The sequence below is a fragment of the Leptinotarsa decemlineata genome, unplaced genomic scaffold (assembly GCF_025532065.1).
Source record: "Leptinotarsa decemlineata unplaced genomic scaffold, Ldec_3_MD MMD2_P_RNA_scaffold_9, whole genome shotgun sequence".
Lineage (NCBI taxonomy): Eukaryota > Metazoa > Arthropoda > Insecta > Coleoptera > Chrysomelidae > Leptinotarsa > Leptinotarsa decemlineata.
Window position 1 is genome coordinate 18,005,650 of NW_027412536.1, and position 27,435 is coordinate 18,033,084.

The following is a 27,435-nucleotide window of genomic DNA, read 5'->3' on the forward strand; positions in this document are numbered from 1 at the left end:
CTTCTTTTTATTGCGTCACTGCGTCCGAAGAATCTTGCTTTTCTCCCACTTCAACTCGACCCATTTCGTAACAAATAGCGCGGCATTGAGAGCCAATCGCCAACCAGAGTCTGTGCGTTTTGTCAGTACAAAAAACCGTTTTGTTTTGGAGTGAGGAATCTAGACACAGCTTACCGCACAGAACGGTTTTACGAGTTTGATTTGCATTTGGTGTTTGTCTGTGGTGCGATTAATTTATTGAGTGATTATTATTTCTTTCATGCGTGAATAACTTATGAACATGCTAATTATTCTTATAAGGGGTGAGTACCTAAGTATATTTTTCGTTTATATCCATGCTCATTTGATTCGAAAGGCACAATGGTTCCATGTTTACCTATTTATTAATGTTGACCGCATTTTTGATGAAGCTAATGTTTGAAATGTCTTACAGTTTGTGGAGGGAGTTTTTCTCAAATTCCATGTAATGACTAAAAATATATGGAATGGTTGGTAGGATGATAATGTCAAATACATTATTCCGTAAAGGAATGATTGGATGTTTGAAAAATGAGAATGATGAAACATTGCTTATTCGTGACAGGTTCTAGTTATCAATATATCCATTTTGTTTACTTCCACTATTTTTCCATTTATCAGCTCCTATACCGTGTGACACAGACTCACAGTACACCACTTTATCTGCTTAATTTTTTCAGCAATATTTCTGAAACTTGGAACATTGAATATATTCACTAGACGGCACATTTTGACATATTTGTAAAACAAATTCAAGTTCCGATCTTTCCGAAAATGACAAAAACTTTTGATTTTCCAATGGGACATCCTGTATATTATTAGAAGATCGGTCAGGGATGATTATGAAGAATCTAACAATACCAGGTTTGATGGTGTTATCTCTAATGACTACGGAGATATCACCATTTATTTTATATACATAAGCTCAATGAGTAGGACAGAGAATCTTTCTCTGGAGGGTCCATCCAACTCTCTCCCCCCCCACTCATTCAGCTTATGGATAAAATGGCGATATCTCCGTAGTCATTAGAGATAACACCATCAAACCTGGTATCGTTGGAATCCTGATGATCCTAACCGATCATGTAATAATATACAGGGTGTCTCATTTGAAAATCGATAATTAATGTCATTTTCGGAAAAACAGGAAGTTGAATTTGTTTTACAAATATGTTGAAAAGAACCGTCTACACGGAAACAAAGCTACACTGAATCGAAGATGAATCGTGTTATTTCAAATATATATAAAAATATATATAAAATATATATTAACGGGGTCTCTCAGACAAAAAGCAAAAATCCAAACTCTGTTCTACTTTGCCAAACTTTCGTTCTAATAGGAAGCTTCTTCAGGGCCTATAATTTATTGAGTTGTTAGTTTTTTCGCCATTGAAAAACATTACAAATCATACTTACAGTAAAAATGAGTTAAAAACAATACATTGAACATATAAACTGATAGAGAAAGTTAAACATGTATAAGATTATTTTGGGTTTGACAAATGTCATACCTTCGCATAAATGTCATTTTTCAATGGGTATGATGATTTCATACTTTTTGACTCTGAAGAAAGAGTTATTGATTGATACAATTTTCATTATTATCATGTTTTTGATGTAGTTCCAGTAAGTTACTGTATATATTGCTGAAATTATCAATGTCAGTTTTCTTAATATTCATACAAACAGAAGACTCATTAATTTCAACCATTTCAAGAAAAAGGCGTTTAGAAATATTTTTTTCTGTATGTAAAACTTTGATATTAGAGTAATTTGGTTTATGTCCTGTTTCTATAGAATGTTGTGCTAATGCGCATGATTTCTTATTGAGCTTTATATCACTTTTATGTGAAGTTATCCTATCATTAAAAATTCTAGATGTTGTTCCAATATAATCCAAGTTACAATTGTTACAAGGAATGTTATACATCATATTTGACTTTTTGGTAGTATCCGTTTTATCTTTCAATTTAGTATTCAAATTCCTTATAGTTTTAATATTTTTTTGGCATATTTTGATATTTGGTTCATTATAAAAAAGTTTTATGATATTTAAAGATACATTTCCAAGATTAGGTATAGATTTATAAGAAAAATTGATATAGGTAAACTATCATTACATACATGTTATGTGGTTTATAACATACATTTCTGTTGATTACATGGGAATTTGTATTATTGCCCGTATTGAAAATTATTTTATTGAGAAGTTTTCTGGGATAAGAATTTTCTATCAATATGTCTCTAAGAAGTCTGAGATTTTTTTGCTTGAGGGAAGGGTGTACTAATTTTTCTATTCTTTCTTTTTTCAAACAGAGTATTAAATTGATTTTAACTGATTTTTTATGAAAAGAATAGTAATTAATATATCTTCCTGAATTAGTAGGTTTGACATACCACTTAGTAATCAAGGAATTGTCAGTTTTACGGATAACTCTTGTATCAAGAAAAGGAAGGATCTCTTTTGATAGTGACCTGTAAATTTTTATCATATCTATTGACAACATCAAGAATTTCATTAGATTTGTCATAAGGTATTGCACAAGTGACATCGTCAACGTATTTTTTTAAAAAGGGAATTTCAAAACTCAGTTTGGGAAGTATGTTTTCAAAAAGATCGTCCATTACGTATTGAGCTATAATAGGAGAAATAGTAGCTCCCATCGGTGTACCAAGAATTTGTTTATAGTATTTACCTTCGAAGGAGATATCGACATTATCGATATCTCCCCGATACTAACGAACCTGTTCAATCTCCAAAACCTAATGAAAATAGAAAAATTGTAAGAATGTAGGAAGCAGGTTCGGAACGTCTTCGACATCACGTCACGTTAGGTAATATGCAAGTTTAAGGATGATAGTTTAAAACAGTTTATTATTAAAATAAATTAAAGAATATTTTATTAAGTATAATTTATTTGCTATAAGGACAAGTAAAATTTGAATTAATGTTATGCAATGATTAATTAAAGTCATGCGTAGGTATATGTAAAACATAATAAAAACTACTCTAAAGAAATCTTTTCATATAATTATTGGTTCAAGACTAGGACTTGAAAATTTGAGAAGAAATAACATTCAAGCAAATTAATTTTTTTTTCCTTGAATATAACCTGTTTAGTCCACTTAAATTAATTTTTGAAATTATTGAAGTAAGTAGAACGGGAATAGAAATATAATAATAGGTGATTTTTTGAGCGAAGTGTTACATAGTCTTAAATTATAAGTATTACATTTGAGCCAAACCTATTTTTTTAAGATGAGTGTTGATTTCAGATGAAGGAGTGTTTTTTCCGTGATGTAGTAAGCATATTTGATGTTCCCAGAAATATAGCCAGAGAAACAAAGGAGAAAAAAGGGCTGTACCATAAATATGTGTCACACGTCCACTGAATCATCTTCTATATAATCATATCCATATCAATTGACTAACTTTCTCACAATTTATTGTTCTCATAATATTATATAAATAATTTTTTTCATTCCTCGGTGTATGGCTTTATACGTCACCCTGTGTGGTCTGCAATTATTGGCAAACGGTGCTCTAAAGACACAAGACCCATGAAAGAAGTGCTAAAGCGCATGCTACAATATCCAAGAGGCATGCAATTGCAAAATAACACTGCCTATTTCTCCCGTTTTATACTACCAAATTCCTCATTTTGCCGACTTTGAGCATTTTTTTTTCTCAAAAACTGCCAATTATTTTTCGTTGTGCCCGTGGAGACTTGATCAGGATATTAAAAAGTTTATCATACCAAAAAATCAGCAGAATTCACGGAAAGCCATTTTCCATTAGGTTTGCGCCTGGTCCTTACCCTATCAAGTTTCATTTCAACGCAAAAGTACACTCAAAATGAAAATTTTGACCCCCACATACACTATCCGTCAGATCTGCCATCTTGTCGAATGGCATATCGAGTTAGACAACGGTTTGATATTGTATGGTGGCTGGAGAATCGCAACGCATCGGGTTGGACGAACCTCAAGTTTCCCACTCCGGCCGTAAACACGCGCCAATCGCGGAGCAACTAATATTCGGCGCACTAAGTCGGACAGTGTGTGTGTGCGCATCAAGCTGGTTTGAGCCAGACCTGGGGTGCGGCGAAATCAATCGAGTGACTCACTTCATTTGTTGATCTCATAGTCACCGTACATAAGTGAAGTAAATTCACTCCCGGTCGGTGTCTTTGATGTTTCGTGTCGATATTTTATTTTTTGCTGCATGTCGCGGGGCAGGAGGGTGTAGGCTAAGAACTGTTGTGCACCTCTGCACGAGGTTCGATCAAAAAATATGTGACCATGATCTGACTTCATCATTGCTACGAGGAGCTCCCAATAAATGTCTCATATGATTGTGAACTGTTTAGGAATTGATAAAAAATAAGACAAGTTGGTGAAATAAACGAATATTTTATTTAGTAAGATTATATAATTTAGGTCAAAAACGTATGCTTATCTATTTTAAAGGTTTTTCAGATTGATGAGTCTTTGATTTTTTTTAACATTTGTTTTCAAATTTCTATTGGTAACTTTCAAAGTATAATACATTCTTACTACTTGTGAAAAGAGGAAATAAATAATCCAAAGGAAAATTATCACAAGGGTGAGAAATGTTGATTTTTGAAAACAATGTTTTGAGCTGATGGGGTTGCCTATGCAATCAGTGCCACATAAATTGTTGAATGATTAAGAAATTCTGTCTCTAGATGAATGATACATTGTAAAAATGAATATGGAAGTATATATAAACTTCTAAACTGTTTGGCTACTGTATTACAATATGTCTTGAAATGAATAGGTATATACATTTGTTTCATTCAGTGTGGTACTAGCCGCCGTGGCAAAATTTGTACATACTTCACATGAATGTTTTCTTAAATATTTTCTCAAAAGAATCTTCATTCTATTTATGTCTGCATCTGTAATACTAGATAGAATCCCACTAGTATCTTCTAGACAGTTAGTTCCTTCTGCATGTGTGAAATACTGAACAGTAAATGTGTTTTTGAAAGCTCTGGTAATTTGAATAGGAGTTGGGTTTCTGGCATTTCCACAAGTATTTCTCCGTTGACCAAAATAATTTTCCACAGTCCTGATTTATATTCCTCGGCAGTTGCAGAAATGCCGAAATTGTTATCTGCCATCCTTTAATGAATCTCATTTGTTCAGTCATGTTTTTTCCTTTTTTTTTTATATTGAATGAAAAATACATGAATCACAAAATCAATTTGTTTTGATGCTTCGAAAAAAGTTTTTTGAAATGTTTGACATCCTCAAATAGTTTGAATTCAAAATATCAAACACTTTATCTATATTTTCAATGAATGTAGCCGTTCCTATTGCTGCTAATGGTATCTGATTGAAACTGGCATCATCGCTGTAGCTACCAAATGACTGAAAACTTGACAGGCTAATTCAACACGTATATCAAGTTGACGAGACACTTTTCTAAATTTGCAAAACGAATGATTTCATAATTTGCCGCAATTTATTCGCTAATTAGTTGCGGAAGAAAATATTTTTTCGCCCCTTTTTTTTTAAATACCTGTCTCGCTAACTTGATATCAAGTTAGCGATACGACTTTTTTATTATTAAGTTTTCCAGATCTTTGACTAGACCATTGGTTTAGTATATTTATTCGCTAATTAGTTGCGGAGGAAAATATTTTTTCGCCGCTTTTATTTAAAAAATACATGGTGTCTCGCTAACTTGATATCAATTTAGCAATACGACTTTTTTATTATTAAGTTTTCCAGAACTTTGACTAGACCATTGGTTTAGTATATTTATTCGCTAATTGGTTGCGGAGAAAAATATTTTTTCGCAGCTTTTATTTATAAAATACATGGTGTCTCGCTAACTTGATATCAAGTTAGCGATACCACTTCTTCATTATAAAGTTTTCCAGAACTTTGACTATAACATTGGTTTGGTATCTTTATTAGCTAATTAGTTGCGGAAGAAAATATTTGACTTACTCTTTGTTTGAAAAACTACATGATACGACTACGATACGACTTTTTTTATTAATCAATGTGAAAACAGCCACGAGTTCCAGTCATGGATTTGTCGAACTAACGTGATGCGAGAGATCTCCCATGAATCGTGGATGTAATTGTTTCTCATTAACATATATTATATTACATATTAAAAACAAGTTACACATATCAAATTTATTTTGTCAGGCATTAAATCATCACTGTTTTCATCCATTTTCAACAAAAATTGATAACTCCTTCCAAACATTCGTGGGTATTATAAAAAAATAAATTCACAAATGTTTTTTGGAAATTAATGAAAACAGGGATGGAGGTTGATTTTTTGCCCGACAAAGTAATTTGACTTACGGAATTTGTTTAGTACGTAATATATGTTAATGAGAAAAAAAGTTTTGAGAGAGTTACTAAAAAATAAAAACAAGTCTGACATGATTTGAAAGGGTTATATTTTTAGGAGTGATTAATTTTTTGGGAAAGAAAGTTTTTGGCTTTCTACTACTCCATCTGATACAAAAAAATGGATGAGAGAATCTTCCAAAGAAAGGAAGGATTAATCAATTTGAAAATAAGTAACTCTATACATGGATGTGTAGATCATGCAAAGAAGTAACTTTCAGACACAAACTGAAAGAAAGTCCTCCTGAAACAGCTACTTTCATATAAACATTGAATTACACGAAAGAAAAAATTCTTTCGATATACAAACTGAATAGAGAAAAGTATCTTCTGGATAATTCAGTGTTCATATAGAAGTATTTGTTTCGAAAGAATTTTTTCTTTCGTGTAATTCAATGTTTATATGAAAGTAGCTGTTTCAGGAGGACTTTCTTTCAGTTTGTGTCTGAAAGTTACTTCTTTGCATGATCTACACATCCATGTATAGAGTTACTTATTTTCAAATTGATTAATCCTTCCTTTCTTTGGAAGATTCTCTCATCCATTTTTTTGTATCAGATGGAGTAGTAGAAAGCCAAAAACTTTCTTTCCCAAAAAAAGTCTGACATATGACAAGTCTGACAAAAAGTCTGACATATGAGCTTTGATCATCTACATAGTTTACATAGAATTCTCCAGATAAAGTTCTCATCCACGAAAATTTTATTGAAATTGAATCGTGGCTGTTTTCTCACTGATTTATTTATTGAGTTTTCCAGATCTTTGACTACACCATTAGTATGTTCTAGTTATTAGCGAATTACTTGCGAAGGAAAATATTATAATTTCCCGTCGTTCAAACAAATACATGGTGTCTTGCTAATTTATCACCCCTGTTGAGCTAGCAGAACCACTTTGGAATTTCACATTTATTTTCAGGCCATAATTTAAGGGTAATTTCAGGCTAATTTTGTATTCTATTTCCAAATTTTTTGCTCTTCGTTTAACGTAGATATCATGGGTCCTGCTAGCTTAACGTTAAGCTAGCAAAACCCACCCTTATAAAAAACATTTTGTCAAATCGGATTCCATCATTATTTCAGGATCATTTTAGGCACATCTTTTCTTTTATCGTCGATTATCCAGGTGTTCTATTTTTTGAAAAAATGTTGAGTTCTGCTGGCTTAACCGTTAAGCTAGCAGAACCTAATCCAAATCCTTCACTTTTTAGAAATTTTGAATATGCAATAATTTCAGGCTCATTTAAGGCTCCTTGACTTGACTTGACAAGACTTTAAGATTTAACATTACCCCTTCACCCGTGGTGAGGGGGGTTTTTTTCGATTTCGTGTCCTGCCTCAAGGTAGATTCTGTAAAAAGCTGAGGTTGTTGGTTTGTTCCGGAATGAGAGTTTGTAGTATCCTAATCTGACCTCAAATTAGACTAATGTCAAAATTGCAGAAAACTCAAATGTGTGTTCAAAATAAGGAAAAGGAAATTTTTTGGTTGAAGTTCTCAAAAATTCAATAATAAAAAGTTGATGCCAAGTTAGCGAGACTGAATGTTTTTAAAGCAAAAAATAAATCAAATATTTTCCTCCGCAACTAATAAGCGAATAAATATATCAAACCAATTTTATAGTCAAAGTTCTGGAAAACTTCTGTTCAAAATAAGGAAAAGAAAATATTTTGGTTGAAGTCCTGAAAAATTCAATAATAAAAAGTTGATGTCAAGTTAGCGAGACTATGAATGTTTTTAAAACAAAAGGTAAATCAAATATTTTCCTCCGCAACTAATTAGCGAATAAATATATCAAACCAATGTTATAGTCAAAGTTCTGGAAAATTTGATAATAAAAAAGTCGTATCTCTAAATTGATATCAAGTTAGCGAGACACCATGTATTTTCTAAATAAAAGGGGCGAAAAAATATTTATCTCCGCAACTAATTAGCGAATGAATATACTAAAACAATGGTCTGGTCAAAGTTCTGGAAAACTTCTGTTCAAAATAAGGAAAAGAAAATATTTTGGTTGAAGTTCTCAAAAATTCAATAATAAAAAGTTGATGTCAAGTTAGCGTGATTATGAATTTTTTTAAACAAAAGGTAAATCAAATATTTTTCTCCGCAACTAATTAGCGAATATCACTTAATATTAAGTTAGCGAGACAACATGTATTTTTTTAAAAAAAGGGTCGAAAAAATATTTTCTTCCGCAACTAATTAGCGCGCGAATAAATAGCGGCAAATTGTGAAATCATTCGTTTTGCAAATTTCGAAAAGTGTCTCGTCAACTTGATTATCATTAATTTAACCTCCATCCTTTGAAAGTTAGTTGGAAACAAATGAAACTCAGTATGTTTGGGTGCTAGTCTATATTGCTTTTCCTTATCCAAGTTGTAAAGTTGTTCGTTGTATGTTCATCAAATTTCAAAGTCATCAAAAAAATGGTTTTTGCTACATTTCAGCAAATGAGTATCAAAAAAGTAAAAAATTTTTTCTCATCAACAAAGAAATATGGCTGCCTTTTGCCATGACTACCAAAGAATATTGTGCTATCGAAGCCGTTTTCTTGTTGAATAATTCCTCAAAACCAACTAGTCTATCCCTTCCTATATTGTAGAATGTGTGACTTGATGCTCATTTCATCGAAACAAATGTTGGAGTCCTTATCTTAATTACTGAAGTTATTGATTTTTAATCACTCCACTATATATTGTCTATAACAATTTATTTTATGATTTCCGTTATATGTTCATTACTTCAATCTTACATAATAAATAATAGAAAAACATACCTTTTTTCGTCAATTGGAAATCGAAAAAAATTAATGCCGACATCACCCTGCAAATTACAGCTCGACACTTGCTTATTTTGAAACTAGACACAAATTTTTCACAAATCTAAACCCACCACTTACAACCACTCACTCTGTGATAATATTCCATGCCTCATTTTGGCTCGCCTGGTAAACGCCTCAGATTCATTCAGTTATCAACGACAATTTTTCGAAAAAAAAAATGCTTTTTAAAGAAAAAATATTGAACCTAGCCATAGGGAATACTTAATGAAATTTGTAGAGGTTTCGTTGGCGCTCCTTATGGATCAATAATATACAGGGTGTTTCATTCAAAATAAGGAAGATTCTGCAAATTTTTATTTACAATATGTGGCAAGCGGTTTTTTATACCCTGTATATAACCTGTATATCACAGGCAGATTTCAGATATATCGTTTGAGAGAGTTACCAATGCAGAATATTTAACCAAAAAAAATTCAATAGGACTTGGCACAACTTTATAATTTCAAATATTCTAAGTGACGAATATTGGAAAAAAAGCCTGTCATGCTAAATATCTCGAAAACCGTCAATATTTTCGAAGTGAAGATATACATAAAGTGTCTTTTATTTTCTATGTAGAAACCGGAAAAACGATAAAACCCATTTGAAAAAAACACAGTTGGGATCCGCCCAGAAAAAATTGAACACCCTGTGTGACTGCCAATATTTTTATTTTGTCGAGCTCGAGTAATAAAGTAATATTATAGAAATTTAGATTCCTATCTGCTTCCTATATAGAGATATGGAACACCGCGCCACTGTTGCAGGATCCTGTATACAATATATAAAGAATACAATATATAACTTGATTTCGACATGAGTGATTTTAAAAAGAATATTATATATATTCTTATAAAATACCGACTTTAATATCGAGACCAGCTGTTATATCATCTAAATTATGTAATGTGTTAAATGTATGAGTTTCATTTAATTTAAAGTTTTTTCCTTGTTTTTAGAGCATGCAAGTGAAAGCATGTATTTCCTCCTTTGTTTACAAATTCAGGTCCAAAACCAGGAGGTTGAGACTAGTCGTGACAAAGACTTTCCATATTTTTTTATTCTAATAGGCAAATGATGTGTACCTAAAATACTTTGTCTTATTTTTCTTTGCAGTGTATTTCTTGATCGCCTTTTCTGCGATTCAAGCCCACCAGCAGTATATCCGAATTATCCCAAGGGATGTAACAGTTTACGAGGGTGAAAAAGCCACATTGAAGTGCGGAGCGGGAAATCTGGCGGGTCAAGTGAAGTGGACCAAAAACGGGTTTATTTCAGGTGAGACGATAACAACACTTTTTTTGCTATTTATCTATTTTTTTCAAGTCTCCGGAACACATTTCAGCCTTATTGAGCTTTATTCAGTTTTTTCTCCTAGTTTTTCATGACCTTAATTCTAACACTTTCGATGTTTTTTCTTTATTATTTTCAACTAACTCTCCCAACGTATTACCTGTTCTGTATGCAATTTTAATATCTTGTTTATTCAAAAATGTAGCCACTTTTTCTGTCGTTCCTCTAAAATATGTTGAAGCTCTATAATTTTGATTTTGATTATCTAAATTTAGTCTAATCAACAAGTTCAAAAACATGAAAAATAGAGATAAAGGTCTTAAAAATATGAGCGATAGCTCATTCGATTCGGAATCACCTCTAGAAAAATGTTTTTGAAGGATTTTGGTGCAGGTAAAAAGTTGCAATTGTTATTAACAAAATAATATAAAAAAATGGTATTTAGTTTTTCATTAATAACTCAAAAAATATTAATATTTAAGCAATTCTGAAAAAAGCTCGTTAAAGAGGAGGAAATTTCCGATAAAAAAGTCCCGACTCCCGAAAACCTATCTCCATTATTTATAATTTTAATTTGACGTTGAAAATAGAGTTCCGCGCGGCTGTTACGGCATGCGCGCGCTGCCGCTAAAGAGAGTTTATCAAAAGAAATAATTTTTTTATAACATAAAATGTCATTTAAAAATTTGAAAAAAAAAGGTATCTTCCTAATACTTGAATGAATCGAGTCCCGTAGAAAAAAAGTTTCATCACCATTTTTCAAAAAGTTATTCAATTGTTAACTAACAAATTATTTCCCAATCTCCGTTGGTATAAATAATGGGATGAAATGTATAAATAATTGGCCTATAAATTTTAAACTTCGTGGAGCCCTTTTGATATATATACTTCATACGATCCTGCGATAAAAATTCATTAATTTGTTAATTATGATTTTCTATGACTATTGCAAAATGAAATATCTAAAAATTGTTGATAAAAATTTTTTTTTCAATTGATATTTAGCCATGTCTGTTTTCACATTAAACAATGGCAGTTATTAACATTGGATATGAATTTTTATGTAATTTGTTTATTAAATTGTTTTAAACAAATTGATAAATTCCTTAATTTGGAAAAATTTTTTTTTTTTATTTTTTGTCTGGAGATAATTATGATTTGAAAAAAAATATCCCAATTTTAATTTTTAATTGTTTAAAATCGATTTTCTTATATTTCGATTGTTTAAATAATTGTTAAGAAATAATTTTTCTTTTAAAAATCATAATTCACACTTTTAAATAGTAGGTATGTCAAAAAATTTTTTTCATTCATTATTTAATTGTTTATTAGTTTATTAGTGCCATAAAAAATTATATTATAATCAATAAAAAATATTATGGCAATTTTTTATATATAGCTGGTTTTATAATTTTTTTTTGCTTCAGAAAAAAAAATATAACGTTAGTCAATATTTGTTTATAACAAATTGTTAAACTAATGAACAATCAAATAATAAATAAAAATGTTTTTTGACAAACTATTTAAAAGCGTATATTGTGATTTTTGAAAGCAAAATTATTTCTTAACTAATTATTTAAACAATCGATATATAAAAACATCGATTTTGAACAATTAAAAATTAAAATTAAGAAGAAAAAAAATGTTTTAAATCATAATTATCTCTAGATAACCAAATAGCAAAAAAAAATTTCAAAAATATTGAATTTCTCTGTTTGTTTGAAATGATTTAATAAACAAATTACGTAAAAAATTTATATCCTATGTTAATAACTGCCATTGATCAATGTGAAAACAGACATAGCTAAATATCAATTGAAAAAAAAAATTTCATCAACAATTTTTAGATATTTCATTTTGCAATAGTTATAAAAAATCATAATTAGGAAATTACTACTTTTTATGAACTTTCATCGCATGATTGTATGAAGTATATAATCAAAAGGCATCTACGAAGTTTAAAATTCATAGGCCAATTATTTATATCTTTTATCCCATTATTTATGCCAATGGAGATTGGGAAAAAATTTGTTAGTTAACAATTGAACAACATTTTGAAAAATGTTTTGAAATGTTCATCTAATTCGAACCTTCCAAAGAGTTTCTTGCTTCCGTTAGAGGTTGAGTCTTGTTTGAAAATCATCAGTGTTATTATTAGATTGACTGGTGCCTCAGATATACTTCTTTCCTTATAACAGTCAGTTAGTTTGGCGCATGTTTGACAATACAGTCGATCATCATCTGTTAAAAATTCCATTTTTAGATGATTTAACAATAAGCTTTGCACGGACTGGTGCATATTGTGAATTGAAATTACAATTTTACTCTTCAAGCTTTTTTTTTCGGCAAATAAATCTATGGCATTATCATAATTTAACTCGTATGCTATTCGATTGAAGACCGCAAATAATTTTTAATTATTTTCAGTTTGGACAGTAGGAAGCGTAGAGTAAATTCGTAGGACAATACAAATATTAGGAAAAGCATCCTGCAAATCATGCGCATAGATCTGTTGCAAGAAATAGAAACCGTCAGCGTTTTCTACATCACCAAATAAAAGTGGAGCTTGGCTCTGTGAAAACGTAGAGTTCCTGGCAGAATTCAATCTTGCTATTATCGAGCCTAATCCGCTCCATACTTATGAATTTTTCAATTGACATTTTCGAAATATTAGTACCATCAAGAAAAGCAAAATTCGAATTCAACATGGTAGCACAATTTTTAATTGCTGATATTATTCGATCATATACCAATCATGATTTCTTCAGAAAATAGGTTGGAGAGTGTATAGTTCGTCTTCACACATCTCATGGAAATGTATTTAACGTTTCAGAATTCGTTTGTTTTGCAAAATATGATCAACACCAGTTTTTTAAGCAACTTCTCCAGTTTCTTTCAATGTTTCATTTTGTCTCATTTTCTGTAAAGTTGATTGAGTAGACCATCCAAAAATGCGACAGAACGGGTGAGGATAATTACTTCAATCGGAATTTCGGTATTCACTCAATTGATTTCGTTGAGAATATTCGCCCGAATAGGTAAATTGAAGATACATTTATTTGATTTTTTGTAGCAGTTGATCTGGCTCGTACGTAGCTTCTAGAGATTGTGTTACATTACAGAAGGACATTGATAGGTATTAGAATGGAGTTATAAGATTAAATTGTATTTCAATCTGTCTGTCTGTTTAAAATCTGTTCATCCGTTAACCAGCTGTCGCACCCCTACGAACGACAACCATCAGAAGTCGAAACTTGTACGAGCCACGGATTAACGAGGTCTTACCTTTTTAACGTGTGATTCCTAACACGGGTTGGACGATAGCAAGTGAAAGTCAATCGATTCAATCTAAATAAATGGTCTGTCTTAACTATAACGCGTATAAAGCAACCATGTATTTTCATTTATTTATTGAGGGGAACAAAGCTTGAAACGCTGTACTGAAATCAAAGATTTAGGTATTACCCATGATAGCACATTCTCATTTGACAAACACATTGAGAACATAGTGAAGTCAGCCAATGAAATGTTAGGTTTTGTAATAAGACAATCATATCATTTCAATAATATCAACACGCTTAAACTTCTGTACTGTAACTTGGTTAGGAGCAGGTTGGAGTTTGGCTCGTTGATTTGGTTCACGGAATCTCAAAGCAATTTGAATAGATTAGAAAAAATTCGAAATAAATTTTTAAGACTACTATACTTTAAGAAAACATTAAGTAAATCCTAACTACAAGACAACAAGATCCACAACTCTAAGGAATGAATTTAAGATATTATCTCTTGAAAATAGACGACTGATCTCAGTTTTGGTAGTTTTATATAATATAATATTATATTATATATATATATATATATATATATATATATATATATATATATATATATATATATATATATATATATATATATATATATATATATATACTAATATTTCAATATAAAATAAATTGATTTTCATGGAATTATTTTCCAGCAGCTTGACTGCATTGACCTTTCTAGATATTACTATATATATATATATATATATATATATATATATATATATATATATACTATATATATATATATATATATATATATATATATATATATATATATATATATATATATATATATATTATATATATATATATATATATATTTTTCTTCTTTATTTTTCTCGATAAATTCATGTCAATCAACGATACTCTTAGACTAGTGGTGAGCTATTTTGTTATTACTCTAAGGTTAAATACTTGCAAAATTCCACCTGCTGTTAGGCAGCAAATTTTTTAGTATTAATCAAATATCAATTGTATCGTAGTAGTCCAATTTGTCCAAGTTAACAAACCTATTTCCCTTCGTAGATTATAAATCATTCTTGATATTATAAATGAAATATTATTTACTCTAGCGATTACCAGAGAGGGAAAACTGCCATTAAAAGACACGGAGTTGGTAGAAAAAAAGGATCTCCCTGGAATATCCATTATGAGTGCATCAGTTGGTGGGCTCCTCCTTTTTTCACTCATAATATTTTTACTTCGCCGCATACTTAGAAGAAGAGCCATAAGAAACAGAGGTTAGTTTTACATTTCATTAAAAACTCATCTTTATAATAAGTTTCAAGCAAATATGGACATCTCCATGGCGAGGGAGGACACCATGTCTGTGTCCAATGATACATTCGCGTAACACCACCATGGCATAATAATTCTGTAGTTAGATTACGAATGCTTTTTGGTGGCTTCTGTTTTCATTTAACACATATGGTGAAAAACGAGGGCCGTTCAGGAAGTAATGTTGCACAGAAAAAAAAATTATCATTTTTCAGTAACCCCTATAAGTTCTAATACACTTTCAACACTCTTTCTGACGTTTTTTTGAACAGAAATATCAGGTCATAATTTTTGAAATCTTGCATAGATTTGATAACCTCTTGATCCTAAATTTCCATCGCTTGCCTGTTAGTAATAATAACCAGTTATTTCCCAAGAATGATACACATGTTTAGCCGATATACATTTCGTTTATGGCCTTGCGGATGGCAATGCGCGCGAAGCAAGACGTATTTACCAGGAGCGATTTCCTAATCGAGTACTGCCTTCAGCTCCAACATTTGCTAGTCTCCACCGTCGTTCGGCAAAAACAGGTAGCTTTAAGAGGGCAGCTGATATTATTGGAAGACCACGAGCAGTCCGAACCCCAGAATTGGAAGAAGCTATTTTGAACGCTCTCGAGGAGAATACAGAAACAAGCACAAGAGTAATTGCTGAAGCTGTCAATTCTACTCAGTCCACAGTTTGGAGAATTATCCACGATCAACAGTTTTATCCATATCATATCCAAAGGGTACAGGCTCTTTTGCCACGAGACTTTCCCCAACGCATTACTATGTGTCAATGGTTTTTGAGAAAATTGGCTGGAAATCCTCAATATTTAAGATATGTACTCTTCACGGACGAGGCAAACTTCCCCGAAATGCTATCACAAACTTTCATAACAACTATGTTTGGGCTCTCGAAAATCCGCACGCAGTTAGTGAAAGGCATTATCAGTATCAATTTTCTGTAAATGTATGGGCGGCAATAATTGATAATTACTTGATAGGTCCTTTCGTTCTTCCGCTCCGACTGAATGGCGCAACCTACAGACACTTCTTAGAAAATGAATTGCCGGGACTACTTCAGAATGTACCATTAGAAATTCGTCTCCGCATGTGGTTTATGCATGATGGGGCTCCGGCCCATTTTAGCGTTGTAGCCAGGGAATTCCTTAACACAGTCTATCCAAATCGATGGATAGGTAGGGGTGTAGAAGAACCTAACCAGGCGTGGGCACCAAGGTCCCCAGATCTAAACCCGATAGATTTTTATTTTTGGGGACATTTGAAGTCACTAGTTTATAAGACTCCAGTAGTGAACGAGGAAGATCTAAGAATTTGAATAATAGACGCCTGTGAAACAATAAGAAAAACATCAATAATTTTTGAGCGGGTACGAGATTCAATGACTAGAAGACTGACTGCCTGTATCTTCGCTGAACGTGGACACTTCCAACAATTTATTTGAATACAATTTAGTTCCGTTTATTTTAGTTTATTCTACATATTCAAAATTTCCTGAAATAAAATGTTGACATTTCTTGCAAATTTTATTAAAACAAATACTGGTTATGCATCCTTGATACAAAACTAAGTATTTCGCTTAAGGATGTCATAAAGGAACGTACCCAACAGTAATTACCTCTTCAAACGAGTAAAACGTCAAATTCATTTCCAAAGCATTCTTCTGAAAAAAGCAAAATATTCGTAATAACTTCAACATGCATCGATTATCAAATAATCGACTTGAAGTTTTCAAGCCCAAATATTTAGAAAACGGTTGCTTACAGCGACTAGTAACAAGGGTAGCTTATTTACGTAGATATGATAGAGGAATCGATTTTTTTACTGAAAAATGTGCTAGAAGTACGCCCAAAAAAGTTAAGGATCTTTAAAGAAGAAAAAGACGTGTAGGTGGCGCCCCTTACGAGTAAGAGCAATAAGAACATCAGGTTCGAATTCGACACCTCAAAAACCTCCTATTACCAAGTTTCGTTTAATTAAGTTCAGTATTTCAAAAGTTATTTGAAAAAAACGAAAATAAAAATAAAACTTCAACATCCTGTATCTTGGAAACGAAGCGTTTCCGGACATTTATTTATTTGGACAATTCATATTAGAATATTGTGAGAAATCACCTCCTGAAGTTTGTCAAAGTACTTTTGAATCACCCTGTATATCAATACACATTATTTGCAATCGAACTTGATGAAAAATAGAAAAGAAAAAAAGAAAAGAAGAGAGAGAAGCAGAAGGATAAGAAAGAAAAGAGAGCCAAGAAACGATTGAATGAGAATTCGATGTTTTATATGTGAAAAATCATGTCACAATCATAATGACAAATTTGATGATTTCTACATATTTATGGTAAAAACATATCATGTATAGGTGTCAACTGATCAATGTTATAAAAGAGAGAACCGGATTGTAGCATGAATCTCTTCAGATTTTTCTTGAAACTAAGTCTTGGTAGGGATTTCATTTCAGTGGGTAACCGATTATATAAGAGTCCAATGTTATAAGAAAAAGGTCCTCGAAAAAGAGAAGTTTTATGTTTAGATGCAGGTAAAAGATGTTTATATCTCAAATTTAGATTATGTATATGAGTTCTAAAGGACATTTTTGTGAATTCAGATTGTAACAAATTTCAAATTCTGTTGATGTTGCTTGCATACCAACAAGACTTACTGAAAGTATTGCTCACCAAAGTACGGAACTACTCTCCAATATTATAAATATATCTATACAAACTGGCAAAATTCTAGAGGGTCTCAAACTGGCAATGGTAACGCCCATTTCCAAGAATGATTCTCTATATATGTAAAATTACGGACAAAACACGGTAAAAATTGTAATATGTTAAATAGTAAAAAATGCCATGTACAACAGAATGATAAGTTACATAGATATAAACAAAATAATGTGACTCATAAAATGGTTTCTATTCGAGAAGGTTAGTATATTCATCAATATCTTGGTCAGAAAAAGCTTATGTCTTTTTTTATGGATATCACGAAAGGATATGATAGCTTAGAGATTATCATTACTCATGAACAGCCTACGTATTTTAAGAATTCTAACAATTGTGGATTGTTGACACTGCAAATCCTAATCATTTAATGAATGATAATTATATTCTGCAAATCAACTTTGATTCTTTTTTGTTTTGTGTTCTCTTTCCGAGAAAATATTACTTACTAAAATATCCTGTCAATAACTTTTCCTGTCTGTAATTATTTTTTTTTCAACAGAGGGTAACAATCAATCCAATATATCTGACACTGTTGAAATGATAGTACCGAATGGCTGCAATGAAATGGAGAAGAAGGAATCACTGGAATTAGTATCTTCCAGAAATGAGGTAAGTTACCACGATTATGTGTTGAATTCTTTCAGTTATCTTAAATCTATTAGGAGAATCCATTTTTTCAGTTAAAAATCAAATAATGGTATCATACGTAATTTATCAAAATGGCTTTCAAAGTAATTGGCACAAGTAAAACTAATTCAGCTCAAAAGGCGTGTGAAAAAACCAAGGATTTCAAATGACGATTTTTGAAATAATAATAATAAAGCTCCTTTATCTTTCAAAATATACATAAAACTATAATTACAATTTATTCGAAGGATGAATAAACATATCCAACCTTACGAAGTTGACAACTTGTAGGAAGGTTAATATAACATTTAAAACAGGTAACCGAGTTTTTTTTCAAACAATAAAATTTAATGGTTAAAGTGTTGATTACATCGTAAAAAAAACTCAGGCATTTTAGTTCAACCTACCACAGCCTACCAGCCCGGATTTTGTTCTCTTAAATCATGACTCCGGCATCCATAATGGCATTCTGGAGAGATTCCAGTTGATTGGTTAATATGAGGTCCTTGAAAGTTGAAGATTCCCACCTTAATAACCGCATCAACATTCCCATATGGAAGCATCTGTGTCAGCTATACATGACAATACATTAGATCCCGCCATGCAGGGCTTTTTGCGTCTAATTTGGGTGAGTTCTTGCTGCTGTTCCAATGTTACGGAAAGGACCGCTGGGGTCGTTTGGTCAAAAATGATTTCCTCTCTCGACTCAGGGTCGGATTTTTTAGTTACTTTCTTGAACCTAATAAAGGGTTCCACCAGTAGCTACAGATATAAGGTCCATCACAGCAGAAACATACATTGCCATGATAGAGCTTTCTACGACGAAAGGGGCATCCAGTACCAGTGTTACCAATTGTCGGAAAATTTTCCACATTGCGTAATATTTTAATGTTAGCGGAAAATTGGCGAGATTTCACTCATCAGGTTCAAATGCAAATAGACACTTCTAACTAATACGTGAAAAGAAGAGTGTATGCAAAGAATCTTGAAATGTTTTTTCCAAATACGTTTGAAACGTTAACCTTTACATTCTTCAATTCAATCAAGGCATGAGTCAATTATGCTGTTTTTCAGTTTAGTAGTGTTCTGAATTTGTGCATTTCTGGTAAAATTTACATGTTATCAGGTGTTATATTTTCTTCTATTACTCGAGAGCCGCATGACCAATCAATTTGTTCCAAGTGTCTGGAAAACACTGTAGCCGCATGGACTCATTGCGATTTCTCCCATTTCTTTCACGACGCCCACATTATTTGTGGGGACATTATTTGGATTGTCCATGAATTTTTGCCTCCTGTGATCCAGTGCCTCACATTCGCATAATATCTCCAGCTGAGACTTCCAGTTGAGGTATCTGTTGTACGACCCTATTTTGTTTATAGCGTCCTCGTATGGACAGTGAGTAGTCCTGTAATTGTTCTGACACCTTCTTTTTCTGAATATCTAGTTATAATATTCAGAGCATGCTGCATGCTTCCCTTCTCCAGATATATTTGCCCAGAACTGAGATGATTGAGTTGTCGAAATTTTTATAACATTTCTGTATTGTTTGTTATAATAAAATGTAGTAAATGCAGGTATTTTTTATTAGTGTTTGTGTCCCCTAGGTCGGGTGGTGTGCATTGGCATCACTGCCAATTATGAGCTGTGTATTACTATTGTCAGGCTCCCACTAGGTCGTTCAAATTCCTGCTTGATGGCGATTCCTGACTATCGTAAGGAAGGTACGCTGATTCGATGACAATTTCCTCAGATCCTCTTCAATCAGACATCTTCAGTTTAACTGATCTCATTTCCCTGATAGGAAAGTTATTCAATGGCAGTGTATTTAATCCTTTTTGACTCTCTCCCAATATCATGAACTTTCTTCTTGGATTCTTGTCTAAGAGCAATATTAAACTTTTCCATAACCTTTGTAAGGACGCCGAAGCTTCATAAGTGTATTGTAGGTTGACTTGTACTACTCTAATTGCAAGTCTCTCGAAGAGTCTTTCTTTTGTTTGTTAAACCCCACCCGTATGAAGAAAATTGTTGTCCACATCCATGGATCTAAGACTAAATACTTGGAGAGGTCGCTTGTATCCCAGAGACTGTGTTGGTGCTACCTGATAAGTCCCAGACACCGTTCAAACTTGGGCACAGGTTGTATTACACTATTGAATTGAGCCCCCTTTTCATTTGCCTCCTACAACAGTCAAGGTTTATTGCGGTCTTATTCTAACCCCCTGTTCTGCAGAGGAGATACCTTTCTTCATCTGACTTCTCCCTTGACCCATCTAGCTTGGGAGGCCCTACCATTACTCGATCTACCACCATCATAGCTTTTGGTTTCGTTAAAGGACGCAAACCGCACCACCCACCACCACCAATCTTTATGTTATTGTTGTCTGTTTTATTTGCGAGATCATAGACGTGATACAAAATACCTGAGTCATGAAGATTAGGATAAACAATTTCAGAATACTTATGTATCTGAATACTGCTTCTAATTACAATGGAAAAGTACATTCCCCTCTTCATTTCATAAAGTTCCACGTTAACATATTTAAATTTTTGCTTAGCCTCTACACTTGATTGATTTTTTTAATAATTACATTACTCTTTGGTCAGTCGGTAGCCAAGCGGTTCGGCGTGGGTGCTTTGTTCACTCACTCGAATTGACTGCCGTGTTGGTCGGTGGTTCAAGCCCTAGTCTGAACGATCGCTACCGTCCAACCCGTGTTAGGAATCACACGTTAAAAGGTAAGACCTCGTTAATCCTTAGCTCGCACAAGTTTCTACTTCTGAGGGTTGTCGTTCGTAGGGGTGCGACAGCTGGTTAACGGAAAAACAGATTTTAAACAGATTTAAACAGATTATTCAGTTTTTCACTATTTTTATTGTTGATTTTGAAACTGGTTGTCAATTTAATTTAATTCCAATGTTTTTCTTCAAATAAGCTAAGATTTCGTTCTGTTGTTCCAATTACTCTTCTTCAACTGAGATACTTACCTCATCATGACTGTTCTGTGAACTTTTAAGCCGCTTCATGTAGTGAACATTTTACTCATCCTCTTTCACCAACTTATGATTTTTTCCTGTAATTGTTCATATATACTCTCTCTTTATTTTCATCCTTCTCATATTTCTAAGAGTAATGAAATGTAACTCCTTATAACTGTACATTCAAGAAATTCTTTTTACATTTCAATTTGGATGACATTTTATGGAGAAATTTTTATCTATGCCATTGCTAAACAATCTAAGCACAACTTGCTTTTATAGGATAGCCCTTCACAAGAATAGTTTTTGTCCGCCCATTTCACCAGACAGTTTTATTTAGTTACAGAATCAAATATTGATTATCTATCGTTTTGTATTCTTTTGAGCTGGTTTAGGGTACTAAATAATGGTAGGTATACATTTTCGCAAACATGATGGTATAACTTTCATAAAATGTAACCCCTATCCCCTTAATCAATATTTGAATACAAAAGGTATTCAACTGAACGCAACAAAGCCCTAATAACATAGATTTCATGAAAGTCAACAGAAAATATATAAAATTATTATACAGTGAAATACATACTTTAAATGCCTATACTTAGTATCCTTTTCTTGTAAAATTACAAAAGGATGGCTTATTTCTATAGTTTGACATTGTAATAATAAATATGCTTTATTGTCCAAAGAAAAGTTCTTATTGACAAAGCTTTGGTGAACATTTTGAGAAAGAAAAAACATAGTCAAGTGCATGAAATCAGAATATAAGCTAGTAGATTGATAAAAATATCTAGAGTCCTACCATACATATAAAAATAAAAATTTTTAAAGTCGCATTTTCTGAAAAACATTGGATTATGTACAATATAAATGCACTATAAACAAATATAAACAAAATAATATATCTATATGAATATATAAACATATATATACACACATACATACATACATACACGCATACATACATATACATACACAAAAATAATAATAAAAAAATTATAATGTATAGAGAGGTGTATAAAATATGATTAGGAGGTATCGTCATAAAATTCTTGCAAACTATAATAGGGCCTCTCGCTAAGAAAATCCTTTGTGGATTTTCGAAATTCTGTACAGATTACTACGCATTTTAGGTAGTCTGGAAGATGATTATACATCTTAAGACCATTATACAATATAGAATTTTTAATTAAAGTAGTGTTAGATATGGGAAGACTTAAATTTAGGGTCTGGCGTGTCTCTCATTACACCAATGAGAGACAATAGAGGGAAGTTCTGTTCTATGTTTATGCACTGAACAAACTGTTTCTAAAATGAATAGAGCATACAGTGATAAAATTTTGTTTGCTACAAACAAAAGCCTACAAGAATCTCACCGCCTGGCTCTACAGAGATATCTTAATGACCTTTTCTGCAGAATAAAAATCGACTCGAGTCGAGTTTGATTACTTACCCCCCAGAAAGGTATCCCATATTTCAGATGTGATTCTACTAATGAATAATAGACAGTTTTAGCTGCAGTTAGTCCTAGTTCGTTAGAAGTTATTTTCACAGCATAACATCCAGATGAAAGTTTTTTGTTAAGAGATATTATGTGGTCCTCAAATTTCAATTTATTATCAAATAATAACCCAAGAAATTTGTTGCATGACGTGTTTTCAATCACAATCGAATTCGAAGCTAGAGGAATATTATCAAGAATGCAATTAAAGGATAAAACTTTAGTTTTTGAGACATTGAAAGCTAATAAATTTGCCTTACACCAATCTGAAAGTTTGGAAATATCAGACCAAATGGCATTATATAAATCATTTGTGTTGGTATTGCGCCATAATATTGTAGTGTCGTCGACGGATAAAGTAAATTTACCCTCAGTATCAATGGTAGCCAAGTCATTGATATAGAGTAGAAATAGGGTAGGTCCCAGTAGTGATCCTTGTGGTACTCCGTTAGATATGTTAGAAACATCAGATACTGTTGTATATTTAATCCTTTGACTTGTACCCGATAGATAAGAAGCAAACCATTTATTAGTAATACCTTCGAAACCATATAGAGATAAAGTTTCCTGAACAGAATTTCGTGATTAACGTTGTTCATTGAAAATTTTCTAAAGTCCTATTCCTTTTACAATATACAAATAATTGTTTTCGCCCTAATATACCTACTGTGGGTACATATTTCACAGTAAGTGAATTTCATATTGTAATTATGAATTATAAGTGCTGACGAAGTTTATGTAATTGACTAAATTGACCCAAAATCTGAATGAAGGATTACTTTTAAGTGAATTTCAAAAATAAAAGCACCTCTTCCTTAAACAGTTAGATTGATCAGAGCAGTAATCACATTGTTCCGTTTTCATTAATTTGTCGACATATATCAATGTACAAATTGATCAAGCATGTTTATTATTTCGTTGTTCCAAATGTTGTTCGATAACTTATTATAGATCAAATCATTTTTTTATATTGACCCAAACTAAAATTGATGAAGATGTTACACAATATATTACTCGGAGATACGTTTTTTTTAATAAAAAGGAGACAACTCGTCCAAGGAATATGAAGGTCTGTCTATTAAAAATGACCACAGTGTAGCTCGAAAATGTCTGAATACTTGTAATACCTTTCATGTGAGCAGGCAACTTCAAAACAACTGTTGTACAGGATTTTTTTATATGGCGCAGTATTTTGCCTAGATGATTAGTAAAACATAGACTTCTCCTTAACGAGGAATCCATATAGACGGCAGATTGAAATGGTCATGTCATGTTGACAAACTGGTCAAGAAATCATCAAGCATAATATTAATGATTCGTAAATTAAAGTCAAGCAGTCAAATCTTCTCACTTCGGACTCTTCCATACTCATATGGTATACGGTATAGTGTTGTGGGGAAATTCTTGTCATTCCAAAAAAAAATTGTATTGCAAAAAACAGTTATACGTCTGATATTTAATGCCAATTTTAGAGATCATTGTCGCTCACTTTTATCATTCTTAAAATTATGCCGCTTCCTTCAGCTTTTACATATGAAACATTGATTGAAATTCATAAAAATTTATCAAACTATATTTGACAATCGTAAAAACAAGATCAGAAAATCTGATAAGAATTGATTCTGGATAAGTACCTCACAGAAAAATTCATTGAATTTGAAATTCTAATAATAATAAATTACCATATCACTTAAAACAACTAAGTTTCAAGTAAAAACTGAAGTCATTTAATTTAATCACTGCCTTTATTCCACAGATAAATATATGTTATACAACATAGATAATTCGTCTGACTTTGAGTGGATAAGGATTGTTCTCATTTTTAACATTAGTTGTTTGATTGTTTAACTGTATTTATTATTGTGTACATTTTTCTATTATAGGAGCATTGTGATAGAGTTCTATTTGTATACCTATATTTATAACTTTTGTGTTTTGACTTGTGCTCAAATGTATCATGTAACCAATTAACTAATCTATTCTCTTCTATATGTCTCTTGTTATGGTGATGGTTATTATGGGTTACTTGGAATCCTATTTAATTTTTGAATATAAATATATATATATATATATATATATATATATATATATATATATATATATATATATATATACATATATATATATATATATATATATATATATATATATATATATATATATATATATATATATATATATATATAAGCTCACTTCTCTCTCTCCGCCATCGGAGAGAGAGAAGTGAGCTTACCCGTTGGGGGCGACTGGGCTGTAGATCCGGTCTGACACCATGTAGGTACGTGAGTAAGTGATGGCGCAACTCACCAAAGGCCTAAGATATGGGATGGCAATTCCTACTATTTCATTATTATTATTATTATTCTGTTAAATACTTCGAAAAGATTTTCTCAATTTCATTATTTGCAAAACTAATTTGGGTAATAACAAAGAATGTCTCAGAATGTAACATGACGTCTTTGTAAGAAACTCAAAAAAACTTCAGCAAAAATATGATGTAAGATGCTCATTTTGATTTCCTTCTTTTTTCTAGGACAAAAAATTATGGCTAGAGAACCAGCTTCTGCAAACTCGGATAGTTGATGTACGGATTGGTAACAAGCTGAATGGAATCACTGAAACATTACCAAAGTATCAAGGTTTTGATACACTTGAAAACAACATTAAACCAAAACTTATTAAAATTTTGAAAAATCAAGATATTTTACTTCAAAAAGTTGCTAAACTTGAAGTAGCCTTAAGTAAAATGAAAAATGTAATAAAAAATGAGAAAAATCATGAGAATATGAAGGTAGATAATATGTTTGAACCCATTGACAATATCCAAGATCTCAACAGCCTTGAAGACAAATTGAAAGATAAAGATATATTCGACGAATTTCTAAGAAAAACCAATGAAATTTGTACTTTAAATAGGAAAATTAGCAACACGGCTAAAGATGATTGCTGCCACGTGATTGACTATTTTTTCACAAGAAATTTCATGACTCAATGTTCCTGGACAGGTGCCTGTAAAGAAAGAAATATGGAAAAAATTCCTTTCAAAATTTATAAAAATGTAATTGCACTTTTTTTTGAGGTCATTCATTTATCGAACAAAACGTTCACTAAGCAACATTGTGAAACATTTTTCAAGAACGTCATGAAGAATTCGACTCGAAGAAACAATAATAGTGCAACAAGTCGACAGACAAAATCCAAAAACTTGAAGCTGTGTTTCCTAGGTACAAATAATACTGTTACTGAGTCGTCAAATCGAGAGATGGAAACTGTTCATCATGAAGAAAAGGAAGGTCAACAAAATTCTGTTCATGATTGAAAGAACAATAAATTGAAGTTTGTAAAAATATCATAGAGTAATAAGAGTGGTACTACATATAGAGTTAGTAAAACTAATTTATTAATGGCATGAAAATAATCAACAATGTTATTCTTTATATAAATGGCATAAACTTTGGTTTATACATAAACTTACTGAAAGGCACTGATTATTTAATGTAAATACAATTTGGAATATGATATTCCAAATTATATGCACTTTTTTATGGGCAATTGTATACGTTTTTATAATAAACTATCCAGTAACATGTTAGAGTTGTCATTAAATGAATTCAAAGTGATTGTTAAGAAACAATTGATTCAAGTGTAAAGAATTATTTAGATTCAAATGACAAAAAAGCACAGGACTGAATTGCTCTAACTACAATATTAGAATGATGTTTGTGAGATCACAATAGAGTTACTTCTGGCTGAAGGGGGCGTAACTCGATATTCTATATCGAATGAAACTCACGACACTCTTCTTTTTGACGTAAACAAGTGTTCATTGGAATTGATTAAACTTGGAAAATAATTAAATAAAAAAAATAGACTTTGAAAATAAACTTAAATAATCAACATTAACTTAAACCTCAGTATTGAATGTAATTCTCATTTGGTATACTTTTTTCTTATCTGAAAATCAGGGTTTCTTTTAAATATCATCTTCAAACACCAAAATCTTGAATCTAGATGTCTCACGTAAACTCTAAGACTATCTATCTACAGGTAAATTGATGGATGTAGCTGTTACTACGTGGTAGTAATGATAAAGAGCAGTGAAGAAAAGAGAATTGAAACTTTCTGTTTTTTTTTACCACTTTTTAATTGTAACTAACGTTACTGCAGTTTTGTCCTGTAAGGACATTTTCAAACTTATATATTAAACTGATGAGTAAACTAAATCGATTTGATCATTTAACAGATTGCACCCACAATGTTTATGCTTGTGAATTTCCAAGGATTCTAAATAATTGAGTTTGTAAGGCCGATCGCGTACTCACAAGACATTTGTTTGCAACATGTCACAGACATGTCGTTTCATTTCCAACACAGCGGTTCTTATGGCGATTCGTAGACCAAACAGAAACACCGTGGACAGGATGAGACGTGTCGAAAACAACTTTTATATGACA

The 27,435-nt window shown here is 31.8% G+C and overlaps 2 protein-coding genes across 2 annotated transcripts in view; both read left to right on the forward strand.

Moving 5' to 3' along the window:
* On the forward strand, positions 1–26,562 carry LOC111516016 (uncharacterized). Its single transcript, XM_074170754.1, has 5 exons — positions 1–302; positions 10,355–10,516; positions 14,931–15,098; positions 18,371–18,480; positions 25,515–26,562. Exons 1-5 carry the CDS (start codon positions 275–277, stop codon positions 26,298–26,300), a joined length of 1,254 nt encoding a protein of 417 aa, XP_074026855.1. The 5' UTR covers positions 1–274; the 3' UTR covers positions 26,301–26,562.
* LOC141480569 (uncharacterized) overlaps positions 1–27,435 on the forward strand; it is a 220,592-nt gene that overhangs the window by 49,027 nt on the left and 144,130 nt on the right. The window lies entirely within an intron of this gene.

What these genes read in the sequence shown, in the direction of transcription:
- LOC111516016 (XM_074170754.1), top strand. Translation starts at nt 275, where the DNA reads ATGAACATGCTAATTATTCTTATAAGGG. An exon ending in AAGAGCCATAAGAAACAGAG is followed by an intron (nt 15,099 to 18,370) that starts GTTAGTTTTACA and finishes TTTTTTCAACAG; the next exon opens with AGGGTAACAATCAATCCAAT. An exon ending in TAGTATCTTCCAGAAATGAG is followed by an intron (nt 18,481 to 25,514) that starts GTAAGTTACCAC and finishes TCTTTTTTCTAG; the next exon opens with GACAAAAAATTATGGCTAGA.